The 22,839-nt window shown below is 43.2% G+C and overlaps 1 protein-coding gene across 1 annotated transcript in view; it reads right to left on the reverse strand.

Annotated features, from left to right (window-relative positions):
- The window catches only part of LOC129388116 (venom metalloproteinase antarease TserMP_A-like), a 33,708-nt gene that overhangs the window by 706 nt on the left and 10,163 nt on the right, over positions 1–22,839 (reverse strand). Inside the window, exons 3-12 of the mRNA XM_055078197.2 lie at positions 19,087–19,179; positions 16,626–16,764; positions 15,784–15,938; positions 9,568–9,639; positions 9,360–9,490; positions 9,220–9,269; positions 8,437–8,545; positions 5,945–6,112; positions 2,394–2,535; positions 2,125–2,268 (exon numbers count right to left, since the gene is read on the reverse strand). Of these exons, the coding sequence (XP_054934172.1) occupies positions 2,125–2,268; positions 2,394–2,535; positions 5,945–6,112; positions 8,437–8,545; positions 9,220–9,269; positions 9,360–9,490; positions 9,568–9,639; positions 15,784–15,938; positions 16,626–16,764; positions 19,087–19,179 (1,203 nt within the window). The remainder of the gene's footprint in view (positions 1–2,124; positions 2,269–2,393; positions 2,536–5,944; positions 6,113–8,436; positions 8,546–9,219; positions 9,270–9,359; positions 9,491–9,567; positions 9,640–15,783; positions 15,939–16,625; positions 16,765–19,086; positions 19,180–22,839) is intronic.

Raw genomic sequence — 22,839 nt, forward strand, 5'->3', positions numbered from 1 at the left:
CGTGCTCAGTATTCATAACCTAATGACGCTTAAAATGGCCTGGCTCTCTTTAAAGCTGACTCTTTGGGACAGTAGAGCACACATGAACTTATATATTAGTTGAATGAATATATAAAGTTTACTTATCCGCTGAGGAGAGTGCAGGAGCATCGAGAGAAAAGGCTAAATACACCTTCGCGGTTTGCCGAGCCCGTCAAGCATAGCTGTAGCTACGCTGCGAGGAATAAACATTTACTCTCGCGAAAGTACCACAATATTCCGGGTAAAAGGCGTGTTCGCTACTCATAACTTAATGACACGCAAGCTCTCTGAAGCCGGTACAGCTCAGACAAACCAAATAGCATTAACCACGCTCGAAAAAAAATGAGCGCGACAAATACTCATTCAGCAGGAATGTACCGCATGTTGATGTTGGGAACTACTGAATGCGCTAAATGTGCATCGTTAGAGCATTTTTTATTCGCTTTGGTTGTCACGCGGAATAACGTTAGAATGGAATTAAATATAAGCCTGTAGGTCCGTTTCGTGCAGATACTGCAAAAGCAATTCATAAACTCTATTAGGCTGATATTAATACTTATGTTTCGCATTAGACTATTTTGTGTGTGCACTCATCTACTGCATGTTTTTCTGATGAGGTTGTATAACGATCACTAGGAGACTCAAGAAATGTTGATAGCTCACAAGAACTTAGTTATCAGATTATTGTGCCTCTCAACAGAATTGAAGCTTTGAAAAGCGAGCGTCGGAGGGTATATAATAATAAAAATGTGGAAGAGCATGCAACCTAATTGTTGATGTAGTGATGCTGTCTGACATTAAATTTTTATGTGATATTTGCATCCTCACATGTTCGGACTCCCACCTTACAGTGTTTGTCTACATCTTTAGCTGATAGTTTGTTTTGCTGCCCGTTCCTAAAAAGTACATTTCGTCGCATGATAAGTTGATATGTAATTTAGTGTTTGCATTACTTGAGAATTTTTCTAAATAAGGTTTGTGTTACTATTCTTCGAAAACTAAATATGTGTTTACTGCCTTGTTTCTAAAGAAGCGCTGATCCGAAGGGTGTCTTATCTTCGTTTTCTGTCTTTACTTCTAAATATGTCATTGATCGCGAGTACCTTCACATTCGATGATGCTACACGATTAAACTACTTTAGTTGTTCACGTGTACGCCTAACCCCAACGAATAAAGTTTCGAGGCAAGCACGAAGTACAACTAAACTGCAGAGTACACTAAAAGCAGTTATTTTGTTTTTGGGGGTATCAAAGGCACGCCAAATCATGCAAAGGCCCCCGCCGCACACATTACAACGACAGCGAAATGAAAGCATTGCATCATTTCCGGAGTATCACTAAGCAACAAAAACGTATTTTTTTTCTCTGAAAAGCCTGTACGGGTTTCGTTTGTAGTTTCGTGCTAAACGCTTATGTGCGTGACACCATTTCCCTTACATGAAATTTCCTGCACTTGCAGGCATCCTCAGAAAATATTTGCCATATTCTGTGTCTTGCGTTTACCCTAGCTCTGCGATCTGCTAGCCTCCTGGTTAGCTCACGCAGATTGTAGAGCGGGCGCACCGGAAATGCGTTGGTTCCAGGTTCTGTCTTCGCAGAAGAGCTTGTTTTTCTTCAACTACTGTTTTATTTCTGAGAAATTTTTATGGGTTCCCTTTCCTGCTTTGGCAATACTCTTTAGGGATGACAATATTACGCTTCCTTGAAACTTCCTCCACAGCGAATGTTTTTGCTGAACAGATTTGCCAGACTACAAATGTGACAGCCAGGATTGGAGCATCACATTTACTTCTAATATTACGGTAGTTAAACACGTCAAGTGCTAGTGAACCTGCCTGCCTTTCTATTATCCTTTTCTCACACTTTTTAGTGACCTTAGTATAAAACTGTCTTCTACCTCGGCTCCTTTTTTTTAAAACGCTCCTGCAAGTTAACTACACAATTTTCTCCGTTATGCACAACACCTCTCCTACTTGCAGTTCCTCTCTAAATAATACCACCACGTTTTGATGTTTGTCACCTAAGAGCTTCTTAATGTTCAAGTACTTTACGCTGACGTGTACTAAGCATGCATAAGTTGTAAGTCTGCCGGCCGGTGCTTACATGCTGGGGGCCACATTGCATGTAGTCCAGCGCGTCTTGTTTTAGGGAGAAGGAAATCTTGTAATGCTCCGGTACTCCATTAGACCATACATACGTGTACATTTTGGAAAAATGACACGACACGACACATGAGCTTTGATTGACCTGCATGAGAAGCATAAAGATCACTAATTTCATAAGATATTCGTTTAAAATGGCATTGTACGAGAGGCCGTTTATACTCCCGCTAGGAGTACGAAATGTTGATACGGCAAACGTTTTATTCTTACGGTGACGTATTCATACGTGGAGTTTTCCTTGTCGGTTGGCAAGGCGCTGCAAAATTTTTTAAAGGTCACCGTCATTCCTGGGAACACACGCTTCACAATGCTCCCCGCTGACGACACCTTCCAGCACGTTGGTCCTGCACGGCTGAAATTCAGAAATGGCAAAGCAGTTGCACCGACGGAAGCGGATGAGATTTTTTTTTTTTTTTAAGGAGTACTTTGCTTACTTGTAAAAGTGCAGTCATGTCAGTACAACAGCAGACAAAAAACGCATGGTGTATTCGGAGCTGTACAGTATACTATAGAAAAAAAAATTTACGTCCCTGAATGTGACATTAGAGGAGTGCAAAAAGCAATTTTTGAGACCAGATCGAATGCGAATCGAAAACTGCCAGAAGCAAATGGAATCGACTCAAACTGCGAATACATTTATAATAAATTTCCGGCAATTAAAATTCGTTTTCACCATCGATTATCATATCTCAACCTATTAAGGACGTTAGGAAATTTCTGCCATTACATTAGACGTCATAAAATGTTGTTTCTTAACACCACTAACGGAGCATTAGGAGTAAACCCCCAGTGTGTTGGTGGGCGTGAATGATGGCTGTTAATCCTAAAAAAATCTGGCTCCCTGAGCTAAGTGCATCGCATTCCACTGTGTTATAAATTCTTGTGTTTTATGTCTACTATGTGACCGCCGTGGTCCAATTCATCAGACATTTGGGATTTAAATGATTCCTAGAACTGCTATAAAGATATACGTGTTTACAAACAATGAGCATTCAATTCGAAGACCGAATGGAGTAAGGCAATATTCTATTCTGTATGCCAAATTTCCGAATGTTCGCCCAGCCTATACATTACAGCACCGGTCTGCGATGCCAGAAAATGAAGAAATTGACAGGCACCCCGGAGTCAACCGTTGCTTGCTCTGGATAGGCCTGCCCCCGCCACTGGCCTATGCGTAGCTTTTAATCTTTTGCACTGCAAATAGGTTCATTCCTTCGCAAACACTTTTTTCACCGAGGAGATTGCTAAAGTGTGGTCTGCAACGCCTGTGAGTTACACTGGAGCTAGGAGTTCCTGAAGTAACGCAAAACTTGCTTCCAATTATCTGACACTTTTTTACAACTAATAAAAATTTAACTAATACCAATCGACCATTAGAACATTGTAATTTTGAGAATACAGGTGCTAACAGACTGGTGGGGCAGTCATGATCTCTCGTGTATCAAGAGCGCCGTATCAAAACTAAGACTCCGTACTCCAGTGATTGTCTTTCGATATCGACTACTGCGAGTAACGGTTCCAAGACCCAACTTTCCACTTCGTTTCAGTGACCCCAGGAGAACTTGAAAAAAACCCTATGGTATAATACTGGAAAATGTTTAAGCCAACTCTAATGGGATCAAGAGAGCTCCCGGTGAGTCTTGGAAAGTAACATTAGCACGCTTCCCCGCTGTCTGAACAACTCCCGGAAAGTGAATAGATACTAACAGCCATCGGCTCAAGAGACTGCTCCGAACAGGTCGACATTCACGAGTACGGTGACTCAAGCCCACTCTGCAGGCAAGGGCGTTAGTAAATTACAAGGGGGTTTGAGCGGAAGGGAATGCTGATTAACATGAGCAAGCGTGAAATTCGGTGACGGTGGGATTTAATTAGGCGTGAGGATCAACACGAGTGTCGGTGGACGTGAGCATGTGTTCAAGTGAGCACCGTCGTGTGGGCGCGGCAGCCAGGAAGTGTGAATTGAAGTGACTCTGAACGTAAGTAGCGACGAGTATGAGCGCAAATGAATACGATCGAGCACATAGTCTGGAAAAATATTGGAGATTAGGTATCCGCTTGCTATGCTGACCTATGCTCGTCGGGCACTTTTAAAAACCATCTGAAATTTTATCTCGCTACTCGAATGGAAACACGCTTAATCGTGACTTTACTCGGACTGTTTGGTTCACCGCTGAAATTGATATGTCAATTGCGGAAAGAAATACGAGTACACATGTAAAGGCGCATATCCAAATGCACACAAAGGCACGAAACTGTTTATATGTTTCTGCAAGACAGTAATTATATGTCCTGCAGTCGCTGCAAATATCCTAGTGTGAGCTTAAGTGATCGACGTATTTTTTTTCCATAGAAGTGCGACTTTACCGTAGCTGCGTGGCTGGCTGCTACGTTTGAAAATAACGAAACACAAAACGGGCACGGACGAAGCGATATAAATATTTGCCAAAGAAAGGCTTGCACAGCTTTTTAACGATCGATAATATGTTTGACCAAAACTAAAATCAAATGACAGAAATTAAACTGGGACGCAGCAAATACAGTCAAATTTAAAACACCGGGATACACATACAACACTTTGAACAAGGCAGTAGTCACTGAAGAAAGAACATGTACATAAACAAAAAATATGCAATGCCCTGAATCTTGAGCAAAGTTTTTAGAAAGGTAAACCAGCTAGTTCAACTAAAAATTAAGGTTCTAACTTCAGTAGTCCACTAAAAGCAGGTTAAAGACAACAATCATAAGCAGTCGTGTGTGAAATCCCCAGAATTGAATATTGTGTGTTTCATTGCACTCTTTCAAACATTGTTAAAGCTTGCCTTTGGCAGATAGCACTAGTCCATGAGTTGGTCTACTCGAAGAAGCGGACATCACTTGCAAAAAAAATGAAACCCACAGTCGACTAATTAACTAAAATGCCCTAATTAGGTTTCTAAGTAATTACTATGGGGCACATTTATTTACAAATTCTAGCGGGTGGACTGCAAGGCACATCCACTAGAGAATAATTGTGTGGACGACCCCATTTACGAGATATGCGGTGTCAAACTTGGGGTAAAAGTTCACTGTCGTTCTAATTACTTTCTTAACGAGACGTCGTCTTACGCATTGAAGCAAAAAAGTAACTGGAACACCAATGCATTTTTCCGCAGAGTTCGGGAATAAATATCTCGAAACTAGTGTCACCTGGAGAATTCGTTTCAAGTGGATCTGCTTCGCGAACTCCCCGGCTATAATTTGGAAATTGCAATGTGTGCCATGAGGTAATTAGTTAAAATCTTAATTAGTGGACTTATGTTAATTAGTCGCCTATTCTATTTATTTCTGCAAGTAATGTCCCGCTCTTCGAGTAGACAAGCTCATGGAGTGCAATTGTGCTATTCACCACAGGCATTTTTTTTTTGAAAATGTTTACTGAAACACCCGGAATCTTTATTGAGTCGAAATTCTTGATTGATAAGATTATCAGATTTGTGGTAGCTCTTTTCATTGCAGAGTAAAGTTTACGAGCTTAATGCTTTCTTTTTTTTAATTTACGATTTATTCATATTTGGTAAACAACATTGAAGGCGTAAATAAATAAACTACTTCTAGCATTCGGCAAAAGTTATCTTCTAAATCCCAAAAACCTTATAAAATTCGTTGTGTGGATGGCGAAAGAAACAATTTTTCCGTTCACACACATCTAGATAAAAGATTCCGAGGGGAGAACTTAAGCGCTTAAAGGCTGGGGATTCCGCAGCTGTTTTCGGTCTTACCGGATAACATGCCGGATTTGGTCCAAGCTGCACAGCGAAAAACGTTGGAATTCAGGCCCTTTGTTGACGTAGCTCATCATGTTTCCGTCACTCCAAGGGCAATCTATTGCACCAGGGTGTCCTGGGATGTCCGGGTCTGGGCCGTCTCCGTCATGTTTTGCTCCCAGCCTTTGCAAAGTGCACAAGGACAGCAGGCGTGAGATTTGGATTAGCTCTATGTTTTTAAAAAAATCTTCAAGGCCGCTCGTAGCTCTCGAAAGATACAGAAGGAGTTTCTTTAATGCATACTAAGCAAGACAGGATCACGCGAAGACGAGAACGAAGTTACGAACAGTAGAGAGAAAGCGAGGAGAGAAAAGGCAGAGAAGTCAAGCAGACGATTGTCCGGTTTACTTCCTACAGTGGAGGTAAGGGGAAGGGTAAATAGAATGAGGAAGAGAGTGAGCAGTGAGCGCATGTGGGAGGATGTACAGGAGCACTATAGGCGGTCTTTCAAGCATGCGAATAATAAGCCATACACTAGGGCACCACTCGCTTTTTGGGCTAGTGATGGATGTGGCCATGGTCCCAGTAGTTTTTACTCAAAAAACGGCCCTGAGTCCAGTAGATTTAATGTTGCCCGCAAAGAGATGCGTTGGACTTCATAAGGAGGACAAATACAGTAGTCGAACAATGTCACATGGAGGAGCACTTAACTGCGAAACAAGGTTTTTACCAGTCAGAACTTAGAAGGAACTACCATCGTTGCCACCTACAGCAATCAAATGCAGTGAAAAATTATAGAATCATTCCAAATTGGATCGCGATCAAAATGCACGTGGTTTAGTGCACCGCCAGTAGCAGGAGATGACAAACACAAATCGAATGTGTTAACACACAAATTCGCGCGCATAGGACTTGAAACGCCATGTGACGGCGTGCATCATGCTTACTCTAGATTTATACACGTTTTTCGCCGTTCTCATCAAAGTGTTCATCGCCTGCGCTTCATGTGGGTCTAGTGTCCCAGTCCATGGCATCCTGGTCCATAATACTGCTTCGCAGCGCAGTGGTTCGCCATGTTACCGAACCAACTAGCTCACTGCAACACATTAAGACATTTCACCTCCCTTTACTTACACCCCCGCTTATTTCCAACGTTCGCCGGGTGTGGAAGACGAAAACTTCATATAAACGCTTTCAAGGCAAGCAGCTGTACCACAGGCCAAGGCTCGATACAACACCTCCATAATTTTTATGCGCACAAACGGTGGCTGGAAGGGCGTCATTAATAAATCTATATAAACTTTTCTACGCCAAACAGAGGGCGAGTAGTCTTTGAGCCCAACGCTTGTAAAAGAAAAAATAATTAAATAGAAAACAAAAATAAATTTATTTTTCTTCACTTGTGGAAACCTTGTCTACAGCGACATGTCTTTTTCGATCACTGTTTACTGCTTGCTTTATTGTATAAGTTTAAAGTAATTAAACATTCATCATCCAGTATTTCGGGCTTTCATAAAGGCTTATGCCCAGCCAAACTTCGTGCTGCCATCCAGTTTTTTTTCCTCGGCCTTTTTTACGGAAGTTCTTGCAGAACATTTATTTTTTGTTTGTTTTACAAAAGTCCGGCTCTCCAAGACTACTCGCCCTCTGTATGGCGTAGAAAAGTTTATATAGATTTAATAATGATGCCCTTCCAGCCACCGTTCGAGCGCATAATGTTTATGGAGGTATTTCGTCTCTCACCGGTGACAAATTATCATTCCGTTCAAATTAATTTTCTTGTTCCCTTCATATTTTCAAAATCTCAATTTTAACCACAGTAATTAGCCCTATGCATTCCTTGACTTCATTGCTTGTTGGCTTTCTATGGTTGTGATTAGCAAAAATCGAGCCCCTCTGTTTCCCTTCTTCTCGATCATTAATACCAGGGGTCTCGAATCTTGAGGCCTTGTTGCCCTTAGGTAGTGTACGAGAGTTTATCATCAATGTGCTGGTTCTCCTAAGTTAACGTGTTACGCGACGCCATCGGGCAAAAAAGGATGTTCCACATCCACATATCATGGCCCTGAGTGACGCTGGCTAAGACTCGCAGGGTTGTATCTAGTAAACATAATGCCCCAAGCCAGTGAAAGAATGGCTGACCGTCGCCGTAGCACAATTGGTAGTGCAACGTATTGGGAAGTGTGGGTTTTTCTCCCACTGGCGACAAGTTCTCTATTCATCCACTTTCATTTTCTTTTTTCATCGCTATTTCCGGCATTTCAATTACCACCATTCGCTCCTTAATTTTCTTGCTTGTTCGCTTCATATATGTAATCTCTTGGTCAATACTCCTATATCCAATAATATAGGAGATATGGGGAGACACGGGGTTTTTGTAGACTCCCTATATGACATAGCTTTTCGATGTTTTCGCAGTATAAGTACAGTTAAAAGGCAGTTGACGATGCGTCCTGTGTCATTCCTGTCCTAGTTAAAGAAAGGTGCAAGCGAAAAGCCTATCTTACAGATGAGCAATTTCGTGTGTGAAAGTGTGCGTTCCACTGTAAAGTCCCGGGCTGTCTTCTCCGAGTGCGACGAAGTGGCCTGTGCAGACACCGGAAACAAAGCCGATTCCTAGAAAGAGCATAATGGCTGTAAATGTGCACGTCACTGAATTTGTTCAACTGATACAATGATTGTTTCGTTAGCGCGTTTCTTAACAAACAACCCATACAGTTAATTGTAAATCTATCCTATGCTAGCGTCTAAAAATTTATGCCATGTCCTGTGCCTCTCGGCCTTTATTGACATCTTGTATGTCATAACGTTATGGGTCAACGTTGTGTTTTGTTTTCTTAATGTCTTTTGCAGTGTTCACGCTAAAAAAGCTGGCACTGATGATTGAGTTGCAAGAGGACGATGTAGTGAGGTTGACATTGTCGAATGAACAATTTATATTAGTGCATAGCCCTGGGGGGCGGGGGGGGGGGGGGGGGTGTGCAATAGATTCGACATGTGATTACAGGCGTCACATTGGAGAAGAGGATTATTGCCATAGCTTGACAAAATCAACTACTTTTATATCAACGTAGCTCTTTACCGCAATTAGGAAGTCATTCAGAATGACGACTATAATGTCAAAAGTGCAGATAATAAAATACAAAAAAATATTTATGCGTGTAGGCGCGTGTGCGTCTCTGCGTGCCCTGCTCTCGCCAAAAGATAGTGCAGTCCCTGGGATTGACTCAATATAAAAAACGCTTTTTACTAGTGCCTCATGGCGTGATACGTGATAAAATCTTACTTACCTAAACCGGCGTCGGTCAGTTTGCCTTTATATATGGTAACCACGTTGAGCCTGCATGAAATATATGAAACATCTTCTTCTTAACTGTAATTAACGCTATGCCATGGGTTCGTCGGACAGAGTTTAGAGAAAAAAGAGTACCCCGTCATGAGATAGACGCAATCTGGATCGCCATACTCTTTCTTGTTTTTTATGGCGTGCAATTTGAACATTCCTATTGTTAGGTCGTCGAACAGGTAACCGTCCTCCGGGGAGACAATGTAGTTTTCCTTCTGCTCACACATGAAAAGTGAACACAGGTTCAGCGCAAGTAATTCTGGGCACGCGGAGACAATCGTAAAAGGCTCACCTGACTTCTTTCAAGGCCTGTAAGTAGGAGCTTCACCATTGGGTTTGACGTGGCTTTATACCTTATGTTTGCCTAAATATGAAGAACGCGCAAAAATAAGTGTGGTACAGCAGAAAATAGAGTTACTTCACCGGGCGCGAGCTTTAATGGCGCTGGCGAGAAGTGTCCCTTTGTCACAAAGCATTGAGCAAGGATAAGTTTTGCAACAGGCGTGGCTCAGACAGCCCCGTCAGGATGGGACTTACCGTGTGATTAGCGATCGCCATTAACGTGAAAAGTAAGGAAGGGCTCCAAGGGTAATTTTTCCTCTGTCAAAATGTTTGCTTCAGGATGAACGTTTGCTTCTTCGCCGATCCTTATTTACCTGGAATCTCAACTGTCATGTGGAAAGGCAGTCTTCTCTGGATTTCGCCCGACAAGAAACATGTATACATGTACCAATGAGTCACTTTGCCTCCTACTTCTCCCTTCTCCTATCTTGCTATTCCTACATTCACCCAGGCTAGTACGTATTTGAAATGCTCTATCCCTGCAGTATTTGACATACTTTTGTGAGCATTCTGTGAGCTGTTCTTGGGCACTTCCGGAAATAAATGAAATAAAATTTTGGTATTTCAGATATACATTCGTAAAGCAGAATTTTGTAGAGTAATTAATTACAACCTGGTGTCTTTCTTTCTCCTTTTTTTAAGATTTGTACTCTAAAGATATAGGGGAATGGATTGTCTTAATGCTTTACTCGCGCCGTCTACTGGCACTTTCAGAGCCAATCCTGTGACGTCATCGGGCGCCGATTTGGATAAAAATGTCACGAATCAGCGCAGAAATAGCGGGTGTGCTGCCCCGCACCTTTATGATGGCTGTGTGCGACCGTGTTTCCATGATGTTCTAGGCTTTTTTTCGACTCGGCGAATTTGGCTTAGCGGCCAACTTGGTCTGCAGCAAACGAAAAGGAGCAACAAAGTCGCGCGCACGACAAAGACTTTCCTTTCAGAACTCGCCAGCGTACAACGCTCAAAATGCAGCTGCACAACAAGTACTCTTCTAAATCGAGTGCGACATTGTGGTATAAGTAAGATGAGACATCATTATTGAAGTACATCACCTACAAGCGCTTTTTTTTTATCTTGAGCACAACGCTGCTCTACTGGAGAGCGGCTTTCAGTGTAGGCGGCGATATTTAAGAATAACGCAGTCTCATCATCATCATCAGCCCATTCATGTCCAGTGCAGGACGAAGGCCTCTCCCTGCGATCTCCAATTACCCTTGTCCTGCGCCAGGCGATTCCAACCAGCACCCGCAAATTTCCTAATTTTGTCGCAGCATCTAGTCTTCTGCCGTCCTCTACTACGCTTCCCTTCTCTTGGTACCCATTCTGTTACCCTAATGGTCCAACGGTTATCTAGTCTGCGCATTACATGACCTGCCCAGCGCCATTTTTTTCTCTTAATGTCTATTAGAATATTGTCTATACCTGTTTGCTCTCTGATCCAAACCGATCTCTTTCTGTCTCTTAAAGTTATGCCTACCATTCTTCGTTCCATCGCTCTTTGCGCGGTCCTTAACTTGATCTCAAGCTTCTTGTCAGCCTCCAAGTCTCTGCGCCGTGTGTCAGCACCGGTAAAATGCACTGATTGTATACTTTCCTTTTCAATGATAACGGTAAGCTCCCATTCAGGAGCTCACAATGTCTGCCGTTTGCGATCCAAGCAATTTTTATTCTTCTGTGAATTTCTTTCTCGTGGTCCGGGTTCCCTGTGATTAGTTGACCCAGGTAAACGTACTCCTCCACAGACTCTAGAGGCTAACTTGCGATCTTGAACTCTTGTTTTCTTGCCAGCTTATTTATCATTATCTTTGTTTTCTGCATATTAATCTTCAGCCCCACTCTAATACTCTCCCTCTTAAGGTCCTAAATCATTTGTTGTAACTTGTCTGCATTGTTGCTGAATATAGCAATGTCAACGGCAAACCGAAGGTTGTTGAGGTATTCGCCATCGATCTTTACTCCTAAGCCTTCCCTGTTTAATAGCTTGAATACTTCTTCTAAGCGCGCAGTTAATAGCATTGGAGAGTTTTTGTCCCCTTGTCTGACCCCTTTCTTTATAGGTATCTTCCTACTTTTCTTGTGTGGAATTAAGGTGGCTGTGGAATCTCTGTAGATATTTTCCAGGGTATTTACGTAAGCAAAATTTTAAAAGCAACGCTTTCCGAAGGCGACGAAAAGTTTTTCGCAATTTAACCCTTCGCTTTGTTTGACAAAATAAAGCGTTCAGTGATGTAGAATTCATTTTGTTTTTGCAGTGTCTCGCATTTTCAAAGTATCTTGAAAATAACGGAATACATTTCTCGGTATATTGTACTCTACATAGGTAGTGCTGAAAGTTGTATAATTCGTAATTTATGGAGTAAATATTTTCCCTAGCATTAGTACATTAGCCTAACAAGATTTTTTAGCACCCTGTTCAATATCGGCCATCGCCTGCATTCAAAGAGGCTAGACCGAGCTGTTGGGATGGAAGTCTTCGGCTGCACCCTAGGAGTTTCTCTGGAAGCTGGGCGAGATCAGATATTTGGCTCTTGATTCTGTTTCAGTGTAGCCCGTATTACTGCCAGCGTGTTTAGGCTGTTGGCCACATTCCGCTTGCTCGCACTTCCCGATTGTAGCTGCCCGTTCATGTGGTTCGTGATTGCTGAGCACATATTTGCTGGATCTGGGTGAAACGCAAAAACGGCCGTGCCCCTTGCATTGGGGGTACGTTAAAGATTCCCTGGCGGTATAAATTATTCCAGAGTCCCAGCTACTACAGCATGCCCCATAAACAAATCGTGGTTTTGGCATGTAAAATCCCTGAATACACAGATTCGCTGTTGCTGGTTTTTTCTACCCCTTTAACCTTTGGCCGGGACATGATATCCAACTTCACAAGAAGATTCAGCAGTACCATAACGACGTTGGGAAAGGCGACGCTAGCTCGAATGTCTTGACTTAAAATGACATGTCTACTAACCACATCACTGCATGGGATTCTGCTGCCCCAATCGAGGCATAGAAGTGTCTATTCGTGGACACTCTCAAAATCGTTATTAGGAGTGCGCGAGTATTCGAGGTTTTGAATACGACACTTGAACAGGTTATATTCGTATTAAAAAAAAACTGTTCGCTATAATGAAATTAAAGAATACTGCGCAATAAACGACTGTTAAAGGCTGGTTACCTCGCCCGTCTGTTAAACAATGTATCGCAATTTATCGGAAGTGAAATAATAACAAATGTGTTCGAAGCAATGCAAAAGAAGGTAATGCAAGCTTTGTTTATTGCGCTGCGGTGAGAACCTACATGAAAGCCTGTGATTTTTGCTTGTAGTCTGTCGTTTATTCATGTTGGTCTAGTCACGCATGATGTATCAGTTTTATGTTTTATGCTTCAATCAGTGATGTTTTCCTTGCAACAGCCCATTTCAGATATGTCTACGGCACACAAGTGGTTCAGCAGTGATTTTTTTTCGACGAAGTCCATCTTTTCTTCGGCAACCATCTTCTCTACAGTCTTCATGGAAAGCGAGTAATAGACAACCGTCTCCTTGGAAAGCGAGTAATAGAGCAGTCATTCGTTCTTGGAAATTATTTAATTGTGTTGTACGTGCCAAAAGCGCGATTTGATTATGAGGCACGCCGTAGTGGAAGATGCCGGAATAATTTTGACCACCAGGGGATCTTTAACATGCCCTAATGCACGAGACAAGGGCGTTCTTGCATTTCGCCCCCCTAAAATGTGGCCGCAGCTGCCAGGATTCGATTCCGCAACCTCGCGCTTAGTAGCGCGACACCATATCCGATAAGCCATTTCGGCGAGTCATTCTTGGAAAGGTGTCTGTATAGCCGAACAAAACAAAGCCACAAGAAACGACGACGAAGACAAGCGCTTGTCTTCGTCTTCATTTCTTCTTGTGTTCTTGTTTTGTTGCGCTATACAGATACCTTTCAACGATGACCGCCCAACAAGGCCATATCGCCTACCTCGTCGATTTTATTCTTGGAAAGCACCTTGCTCTATAAGCTCTAAACATGTGGTGAGGCTTATCGCACAATTGTTTTTTATTGGCAATTAGTGAAAGTGTGTTTAAAACTGATCCCTTGTCCCTGATACCTGTCCTTCTCGCACTAGTCGGCTCACTCGTAATATCTCTGCTGTAATTGTATGCGTCTTGTTTGACTATTCGATATTTGATTCGCTATTCGATACTTACTATACATATTCGAAAAACATTCATGAACGCGCCAGGAACGTACGCACTAGGCACACCTTTAGTAAACCATAACCGGGGAGCAACGGTGGCGTCGGGGACGCGTGCTATCTCGCACCCCGGAGGCCCAGGCTCGATTCCCACTCAGACCGTAATGTGCCAAATTTCAAAGCCATAAATTTACTTTGTTTACGGTAGCCTGTCTGATAAATGTCACGTCAAACCGAGCATTTTATGAAGTCTTCTTACTGACTGCGGTGTCTCCAGTTCTTGGTACCATCTTGCATAATGGGGCGTGTAATGCCATGCGTAATAAAAATTGATATTCGCCCACCTGTATTCTTTATATATTGTGTCGACAACACACATGATTATCACGATGGGGAGGGGGAGGGGTCACGTTCCCTAGATATACACGCGCACTTTCTCTCTCTACTTTGCGCCGCCTTAAGAAAAAATAATCGGACGCACTCACGCTGCTCTTCCTTGCAAACAACGGATCCGAAGCATTCCCGTAACGTAAATTATGTGTGCGCCTTCTTTCCAACCTTAGGCAAGTGCACGTTTCATTTCGGCCATGGCAGCCAATGGGAGATGCCCACTGGCAAATGTCCCTCTTTGACCTTTCCTTTTATATATTGTTTCTCTCTTAACGGACCCCTGCGCTTCGCGTATGTTTGCCATCCACGTAAGGAAAAGATGAAGAGCAGGCATAGCACCCATTTGTAGTTGTAGCCTCTCATGCATTGTTACCCGGTCACCAACTCTAGAATTATATTTGAAGCAATTGCAAACCTCACGGGCGTTGTGAAAATGGGGCGTCAAGGAAAAAATGAGAGAGGCAAGGAGGATATGACACGTACAATGCTCAGTGACGTCATAATTGGTCCGCATCGCGCTCAGTTTTTTTTTCCACCACCAGTGGGCGCTAGGGACAGCGGGCCATTGTGGTGTACGATTGAAGCGAAGGCATTTGTGACAGATTCTATTGCACTTGGCACCCCAGTGCCCACTAATGGCACAAGAAGCCCAGACCGCCATGAGGGCTGGTTATCGCGTTCGAATCATTCAGCACTGTACAATGACTAGCTGCTAGGCACTTGTTACAACCCGCAAGAAACTGGTGAAACGGCGTAGAAAAATAATTGAATCAGCCACGCGAACGTCGCACAGCCCTCTAATTTTTTCATGAAGGAAAAACAAGAAAGCGCACACCAGTGCAGCACAGCTGGGATCACAGCCCAGTCGTTGACGAATCCGTTTCCTTCAAGCAGTTACATCGGAAGATTGAGCTGCCCGTAATTAAAAGGCACTTTAACACATTGGCCTATAAACGATTCAACCGTTTGAAATGTTGCTTTCATTTAATGCTTACGAGCGCTTGTTTAAGAAATATTTAGAAAAGGGCACACTTCGTTCACCCACGCACCTTTATTTTCTGTTGAGTTCAGCGAGCCATAATGTTGCCATCATTTTCACCATATTTCACCTCGGTGTCGGCAAGCTCTTCCTCTACAGGCCAATAAATTCCACGCAATTCCTTAACACATTTATAACGGTCTGCAGCACTTGCTTAAGTAATTTAATTCAAACGCCATAATATACCCGCAAACGTCAAACTTTGCCTACGCATCATCCATCAGCTTCCCCATGTTTCCACTAAATATAAATATAAAAAGGTGGCTTGTTTAGTCCACCGAAGGCACCCTCAAAATGTGAACTTCCTCAGCTCGCCGGGTTATTATAGTCAAAACAAAATGCTGTTCGCATTGGAAAATAAAACGCCACTTCACACGAACGCCACCAGAAGGGGCAACTGCCCCTTCCGGTGGCAGTTGCCAGCCTGCTCCTCGCTTTCCCTTTCCTGTTAACTGTGTATATGTGTATATGTGTTCAAAACAAATAATAATAATAATAATCTACACTGAATTAGTCCGAGCACGGCACACGCAATAAACAAACACTTACAGCATTTATCATAACGCACAAATACCACAGTTCGTGCTCCGTATGTCTGAAGTAGCTGTGATGTTTTTTGTCTGAAACTATGAATACTTCCACAGTTACGGAGTCCGGAACACTGCGTCCATTCCACGATGCTCGTTCACTGGGAACATCTGGAGCTGTAATGGGAAATAGTCTTGTTACGTACAGACCTCTAGACGAAGCGCCTACAGCACACAAAATAGTTATCGTGGGTAGAAATAAGTGTGAATCCACTCGCCTAATGATTGAAGCTAAAAAAATTGACCATTTCGTTGTGGCAGCATGCATCAGTACATCTTCCCTTACTTTGACTGAAAAAGATATAAAATTTCCAGACATTTCTTTACGGTTTTCCTTCTTCTGAATTTGTTTTTGTGCTCTATCTGGTTTACTTTGTTTTTTGATTATAAAGTTATTCACGTGGCCTGTAATGTGGTGTGCTGAAGGTGCCTTATAAATAAGGACAATGGTTGATTAGTAGCGCCTGTGTGTCTACCATGCCTTATGTTGTCCTCGTGTTTCTTTGCACTTGACTTACTTTTGTGTGGCAAAATATGCTCAGCGCAGTTGTCATGTTTCGCTTTCATTTCCACAAGTTCCTCAGATATCGTTTACCGAAGATTTCTATCCAGGGAACATGCTTGAAAATTAAAGTTGATGTAGGCCGTAATCTTATCAAAAGTAAAGCAGTCAGGAACATTTTAATTAAAATTATACGCACATTCACAGACAAAGCCTAATGATAAGATTTTCTTCAGTGGATCATGCCGAAGTTTATCTTCGTAGGACGCCTATTGCAAAATATCACTAGAAGTAAGCCTCACCTTCGCGTCTGTAAGGGAGAGTTTTATCCAACATTTCCTTCTGCTCAATTTCGTGGATTTCATGAGGCACCACGCCATCTTCAGATCGCTCAGAGATCTGCCTTGGTTGGATCCTGTGTCTGGGTCCCACTAGTCCTTCCTTCAATGTGTAGGAAAAGGCGAAATAAAATAATAAGTCAATAATTTAATAAGTTCAGGGGCTTTTACGTTCCAGAACTCCCAGCAGATTATGGCGCGCGTCCTACTGGAGGACCACGGATGAGTTTTCACCCCTTGGAGTTTTTTTTGAACATGCACAAAAATCTAAGAGAAAGAACATTCTTTAATTTCGCCCCTATGGAATTGCGGCAGCCACAGAAGGGTTCGAAGCAGCGACCTCGAGCTCGTCAGCGAAATGCCACACATATTCACTGAGATAACACGGCGGGCAAGATAAAGCAAAAGCCGCAGGATATTTAACTTTAGACTGATAGAACAAACTATATAGTGGACGGTACGGGCTTTCAGTATTTTAAAGCCTAAAACAAATTAACTAGCACTTATACGTCTGCTCGTAATAAATCGAACCAATTACCAGGCTTTTCTTGTGCGAACGTAAATTTAGCTAGTCGCCTATTTTAGCACTGCTTCATTCTGCAGCTGTACGAGGAGTACAAAAGGAACCTGTACCGTGGCGTCAGCATCACACTGTATAAAAAAACGAGTGAAAAGATTTCCTCGGCGTCGCACATATTCCGATATTTAGCGGGATCACGATGGGGAAGCAACTGTCGATTAATGTTGCTCCTCCATAAGGCCTGCGTTGTCGGAAAATTACGGTATTACCTATGGATCCTTCACAAAATGTCTCCCACAAGCAAGAGAAAACTTGAGGCAGCACGAAACTGTCTTCGAATATGTCTTGGCCTTCCGAAGGGGTCGTTTCGCTCAGGAACTGTAGCAAAAGCTCGATGCCTACCTCTTGAAGTGCGAACTTCGCAGAAGAGACTTCGGATTCATCTCAAGCACATCGTTTATACAAAGACCCAATTTTAAAGTTTCTTTTTATTGAAGCCATGCTACATCTAGCTTTGGGCAGGCCGTCGGAGGCATATTTATTTGGATTCCTGTTCAGGCGTCACAAATTATGCCACGAAACATATCACCGTGGACACTGTCACGACTGACAATCATGCCATATATCTCTGGAATCAGTGCGAAAAAAGAAAATGCCTCAAGCAGCGACCCATCCGATAGCTTCGGAATATATGCTTAAAGAATATGCAACTGCTATGTATATTTTCACAGATGGCTCAGCTCAACCCCATTCATCGTGCGGACTTTTTGTGCCCTCTACAGGGCAGCAATTCTCGTTTCGTCTCGAGCGAGTGAAATCATCTACCTCATCTGCGCTATACGGCATTAAGGAGGCCCCTGTGTATGTTCTTCGCCAGCAGCAGCCAACTATATTGGTGATATTCACGTATTCGAAACCAGCCCTAAAAAGTGTGTGGAACAGGCATAGGCTATGTAATAACCAACCTGCAGCATTCGACACTGGCTATCTTCACCACAAAGCTAAGATTTTTGGGCATTACGTTCCAGTGGATACCTGCCCATACCTGTATTTCGGGAAACGAAAAAACGGATGAAGCTACCCGGAATGAAGTCCAATACAGAAATTTCAGAAGGATAATTTTTACTAAAGCCGACGCTTCGAACAGGGCAAAAAATATGCGTATAGAGAAAAAGATCACCTCTAGAATCAGCCGATTCACGAAGATAGCTTTGTGCATTATATTGATCCAGAAGTGAGATCGAAAATTCCACGACGACTTCCTCGACACTTTCAGACATTGTACCATCGTCTTCGACCGAACGTGGCATACACCGACAGTTATCTGTATCGCATAAGACGTACCACCAATCCCTACTGTGATAACTGTGGCAGCCTAGAGACAGTGGAGCACGTACTACTTGAATGGCTCGCGTACCGCGACGAGAGACAATTTTTTAGCGACAATTGATTTGCCATGATATGTTAACGCCACCGAGCATCTTAGGTCCAATGCCCGACCCTCCCACACAGCGTCGTGTTTTGGATGTACTGTTCGAATACATGTCAGAAATTGGCCTCATCGGAATGCTTTAAAGATTCAACATTTCATATAGAAAAGCCTAACCCTACCCGTCATCTCGCCTGTAAATATTAGTATCCGGCCCACTTGAGCATTTCATATTTATTGTTATTCTTCTTCTTTTAAGTTTTTCCCCTCTCCTCTGCAATTTTTAGTCCCATTCCCCATCCCTATACAGAGTAGTATGCCAGCGGCTGTATACGCGCAGGCAAAAAGCTCTGTTTTCTAATAAAGAGCATCTCTCTCTCTCTCTCTCTTTTATATTAGAAATGTTTTCCCAGTGGCATAATACGTGGAAAGCATCCATGTTAAAATACATGGCGGCAGGTATTTTTCGTACTTACCATGCGGACACCGCTTTCAGTTGTGGTCAGCATGACAGAAGCAATTTTTTCTTCGTCTTCGTAAAGATTTTTCTCAATATCTTCCCCGTTGTACTGAAATCAATCATGAGCTTGCTTGAGAGAAAGCATAAACGAAATATTTTCCGTGTTGTCAGGTATAAATAATCCAACCTGGTAACTATGGAGAGCTGAGCGACTTCGTAAGGAATAATGGTTTGAAATGATAGACATAAACACACGTACACGAACACATTTCGTTCACTATTTTCGAACCTCTTGTGTCTATGCTTTTAGAAGGAACATTTTAAAGTTACAACAACGACTCCAATTCAGTCTTTCACAGCGATAACTGCTAGTTACAAGTTTATAGCAGAAAAGCTTACATTGAGTTCGTAAGAGAGGCTTGTTTGGCTAGCTGGTGCATGATTATACTTGGAGAAAGTCAGCAAATTTGAATATAGTGCTTACTCCCAGGACTACTTGAAGAATCACGTTCATGTGTGCTCCTGTGTTGTGTTTTTATTTCACATTGGACATGACATTATGTTACTTAACCTTGCAATGCCTACAGTCATCCCATATCAAGAAAAAAAAGAACATTTTCACCTTTATTTCTAACTACGAAGACTACAGATGTGCAAAAAATAATGAAATATTATTTCAGTTATAACTCTGGCGATGTGCGAATAGAAGAAACGTGCAATGACGAATAGAATAGTGTCCTATTTGATTCAAATCCTGAATCGAATAGCACAATATTCGATTCCTATATGGGAATCCTTTTTTTATACTTTTAACATGTTTCAAAACGACCACTGCACCCAATTAAACAAATTGTTAACAGAAGTATGGTACATTTTCCCCCCAAATAGAACAGTATAGACATGAAACATCAGAACTTGCGTAGTGTAGCAGGCTACTTCCCTTAGGTAGCCGTACTTCAGAGGCTGCACATCGATCATTCGCGCTTTCTGAAGAGTTCCGTGCACGCAAAGAAACTACTTTATTGCTCCTAATCCTCCATTTGATGTTTTAATAAACAACGCTTCATAACGTACTGTGCAAAGACAGAAACTTGCTGAATTTAAGAAGATCAGGATGTGAACATTGTTTATAACATTATCTATTATACTATACGATATTCGATTCGATTTGCTTCCGGCACTAATGGGTCTCAAAAATCACTATTTTCCCAGCCCTAGAACTTCTAACTTAATCAGCAAATTAGTAATAACGTCTCAATATCTCAACTACAATCGACTACAATATATATATATATATATATATATATATATATATATATATATATATATATATATATATATATATATATATGTGTGTGTGTGTGTGTGTGTGTGTGTTAATAACCCACAAAAGACCTAGATAGGCCGTATGTTATCACAGTGTTTCGATGCAGTCCTTTCCGGCGAAGACGTCCTTCTAGTCCCTGCGACAATACTCCGCCGCCTGAGTGCACCTTCTTCACTGTATGCTTGCGCCACGCCACGGCTGTTGCGCCAGTGGCCTTTGAACACGTGACCGCTTCAGGCTCACGAATAAAGAGTTCTGAACTTATAAAAACACTTTGAACAATTGATTTGGAGCTTAGGCTTTCGCCACTGTACGCGTGCACGTTTGAAAAGTTTCAAAAAGCGGGAAACTTCGAAAGCGACAATGATGAGCGGTTTATTTGCAATAACAATTCTGAAATATAAAATTCGAATCACTCCTCGAAATAACCTTTTAAAGGCACCGACGGCCTTCTTCTTGGACTCCCACTGCCGTGCGCATTTAACTTTTTACGGCAGAAGCGGTTTTTCATTATTGATCGTTTCCACTTCACGAAAACTATACGTAATCGTGGTCGACATGGCACGACAGGCCTCCCTGCAGCCATTCCTGCCCCGTTGTCCTGTTGGCGGAAAGTGAGCTGTGTGGAGATTAGTAAGCCTTCCTTTCACATCGACAGCAATGTTTAGGCGTTATCTCGACACTGTTCTTGAAACTGCTTGTCAACATCAGTAAATGAAAGCTTAGCTTATGGTTACATGGCAGGAGCCTCGTCATGGCACTGGCGTGGATTGGCGTGACTTCAGGCGCCTGTATATTCTCATCATGTATACATGGACGCTTCCGCAAGTGTTCTTTCCATTTCCCAGCTTTTGGACATGGTCAACGAGCAACGCCATGACACTACTTTGAGGACCCTCATTGACCGAAAGGAATCTGCTCTTACTGATCCATCGTTACGGTGGTTCGTTCTCAACGACGGGATATCGTACCGACGCAGTTTTCATCCTGACGATCCTCCCCTTCTGTTTCTCGTTCCTCAACACCTCCGCTCGACCGTGCTTCAGGAGCTTCATGACGCCCCAACTGCCGGTCACCTTGGGGTTGCTCGCACATACGACTGCATGCGCCGCCGCTTCTACTGGCCCGGCCTCGCACGCTCCGTGCGGCGCTATGTAGCCGCTTCCAAGCCCTGTCAACGTCGGAAAAAGCCAGCAACGCTTCCTGCCGGGTACTTACAGCCGATCGACATTCCACCTGGGCCCTTCTTTCGCGTGGGTTTGGATCTCCTTGGCCCTTTCCCCGAGTCCAGCTCTGGCAGCAGGTGGATCGCTGTCGCTACTGATTACGCGACGCGCTATGCCATCACTCGGGCACTTCTCACGAGCTGCGCAACCAACTTCACAGATTTCCTACACCGGGATATCATCTTAGTACATCGCGCCCCGCGACAGCTCCTTAATGACCGAGGCCACACGTCCCTCTCCCAAGTCATCACCGATATCCTCCGCTCATGTTTTACCAAGCACAAACTGGCCACCTCCTATCATCCCCAGACCAACGGCCTTACATAATCTGACCATTACTGACGTGCTATCGAAATACATTTCACCCGACCACAAGGACTGGGATGCGGCGCTGCCCTGCGTCACGTTCGCCTAAAATTCATCACGCCACGATACTGCTGGGTAGTCCCCCTTTTACTTACTTTTCGGTCGTGACCCTGTATTACCATTGGACGCTTCACTCCCCTTGATACATTCTTCGAGGACCAAGTATGCCCGCGACGCCATCGCCCAGGCCGACCATGTTGGCTAGCTTGCACGCACTCATCTGTTGGCAGCGCAGGAATCTCAACGGCACGCTTACACTCACCGCCATCATGACATATATTTTTCACCAGGCTCTCTCGTGCTACTTTGGTCCCCCTTGCCGCCAAGTGGGCCTCTCCAAGAAACCCCTTCCGTGCTACAAAGGCCCTTACCACGTTCTACGTCAATTGACCAATGTCACTTATGAGATATTCCCCGAGACCTCCGTCATGCCACCCGGTTCCACATCACCTGAAGTCGTACACGTCTCTCGGCTTAAGCCTCACTATGCCCTTACAGACGGCCCCGTCTGAAGCACCGGTACGGTGCTTTTTTTCTGCCGGGGGTCGCGTTACGGTGGGAAAAGAGGACAAGGTCGTCGATTGCGAAGACAACGAAGTGGCAACAGCCTCTCTTGATTCTCGGCTGCTGTTTATATACGCGTTGTAAATATATCTTGTAAATAGTTTTATACCCGTAACAATATCACTCGTGCTATAAAACAATTGGAGTAATCATTGACATACACAAGTGCAGCAGTGCATCAAAACGCTTTATTTCATTTACTGGTGCAACGTAAACGGGGACATGCGCCTATTGCCCCACGCGCGTCAACTTTGTTCATCACCGCACGCTCGAGAAAGGTCACAAT

This window comes from Dermacentor andersoni, chromosome 10 (assembly GCF_023375885.2).
Source record: "Dermacentor andersoni chromosome 10, qqDerAnde1_hic_scaffold, whole genome shotgun sequence".
NCBI classification, from domain to species: domain Eukaryota; kingdom Metazoa; phylum Arthropoda; class Arachnida; order Ixodida; family Ixodidae; genus Dermacentor; species Dermacentor andersoni.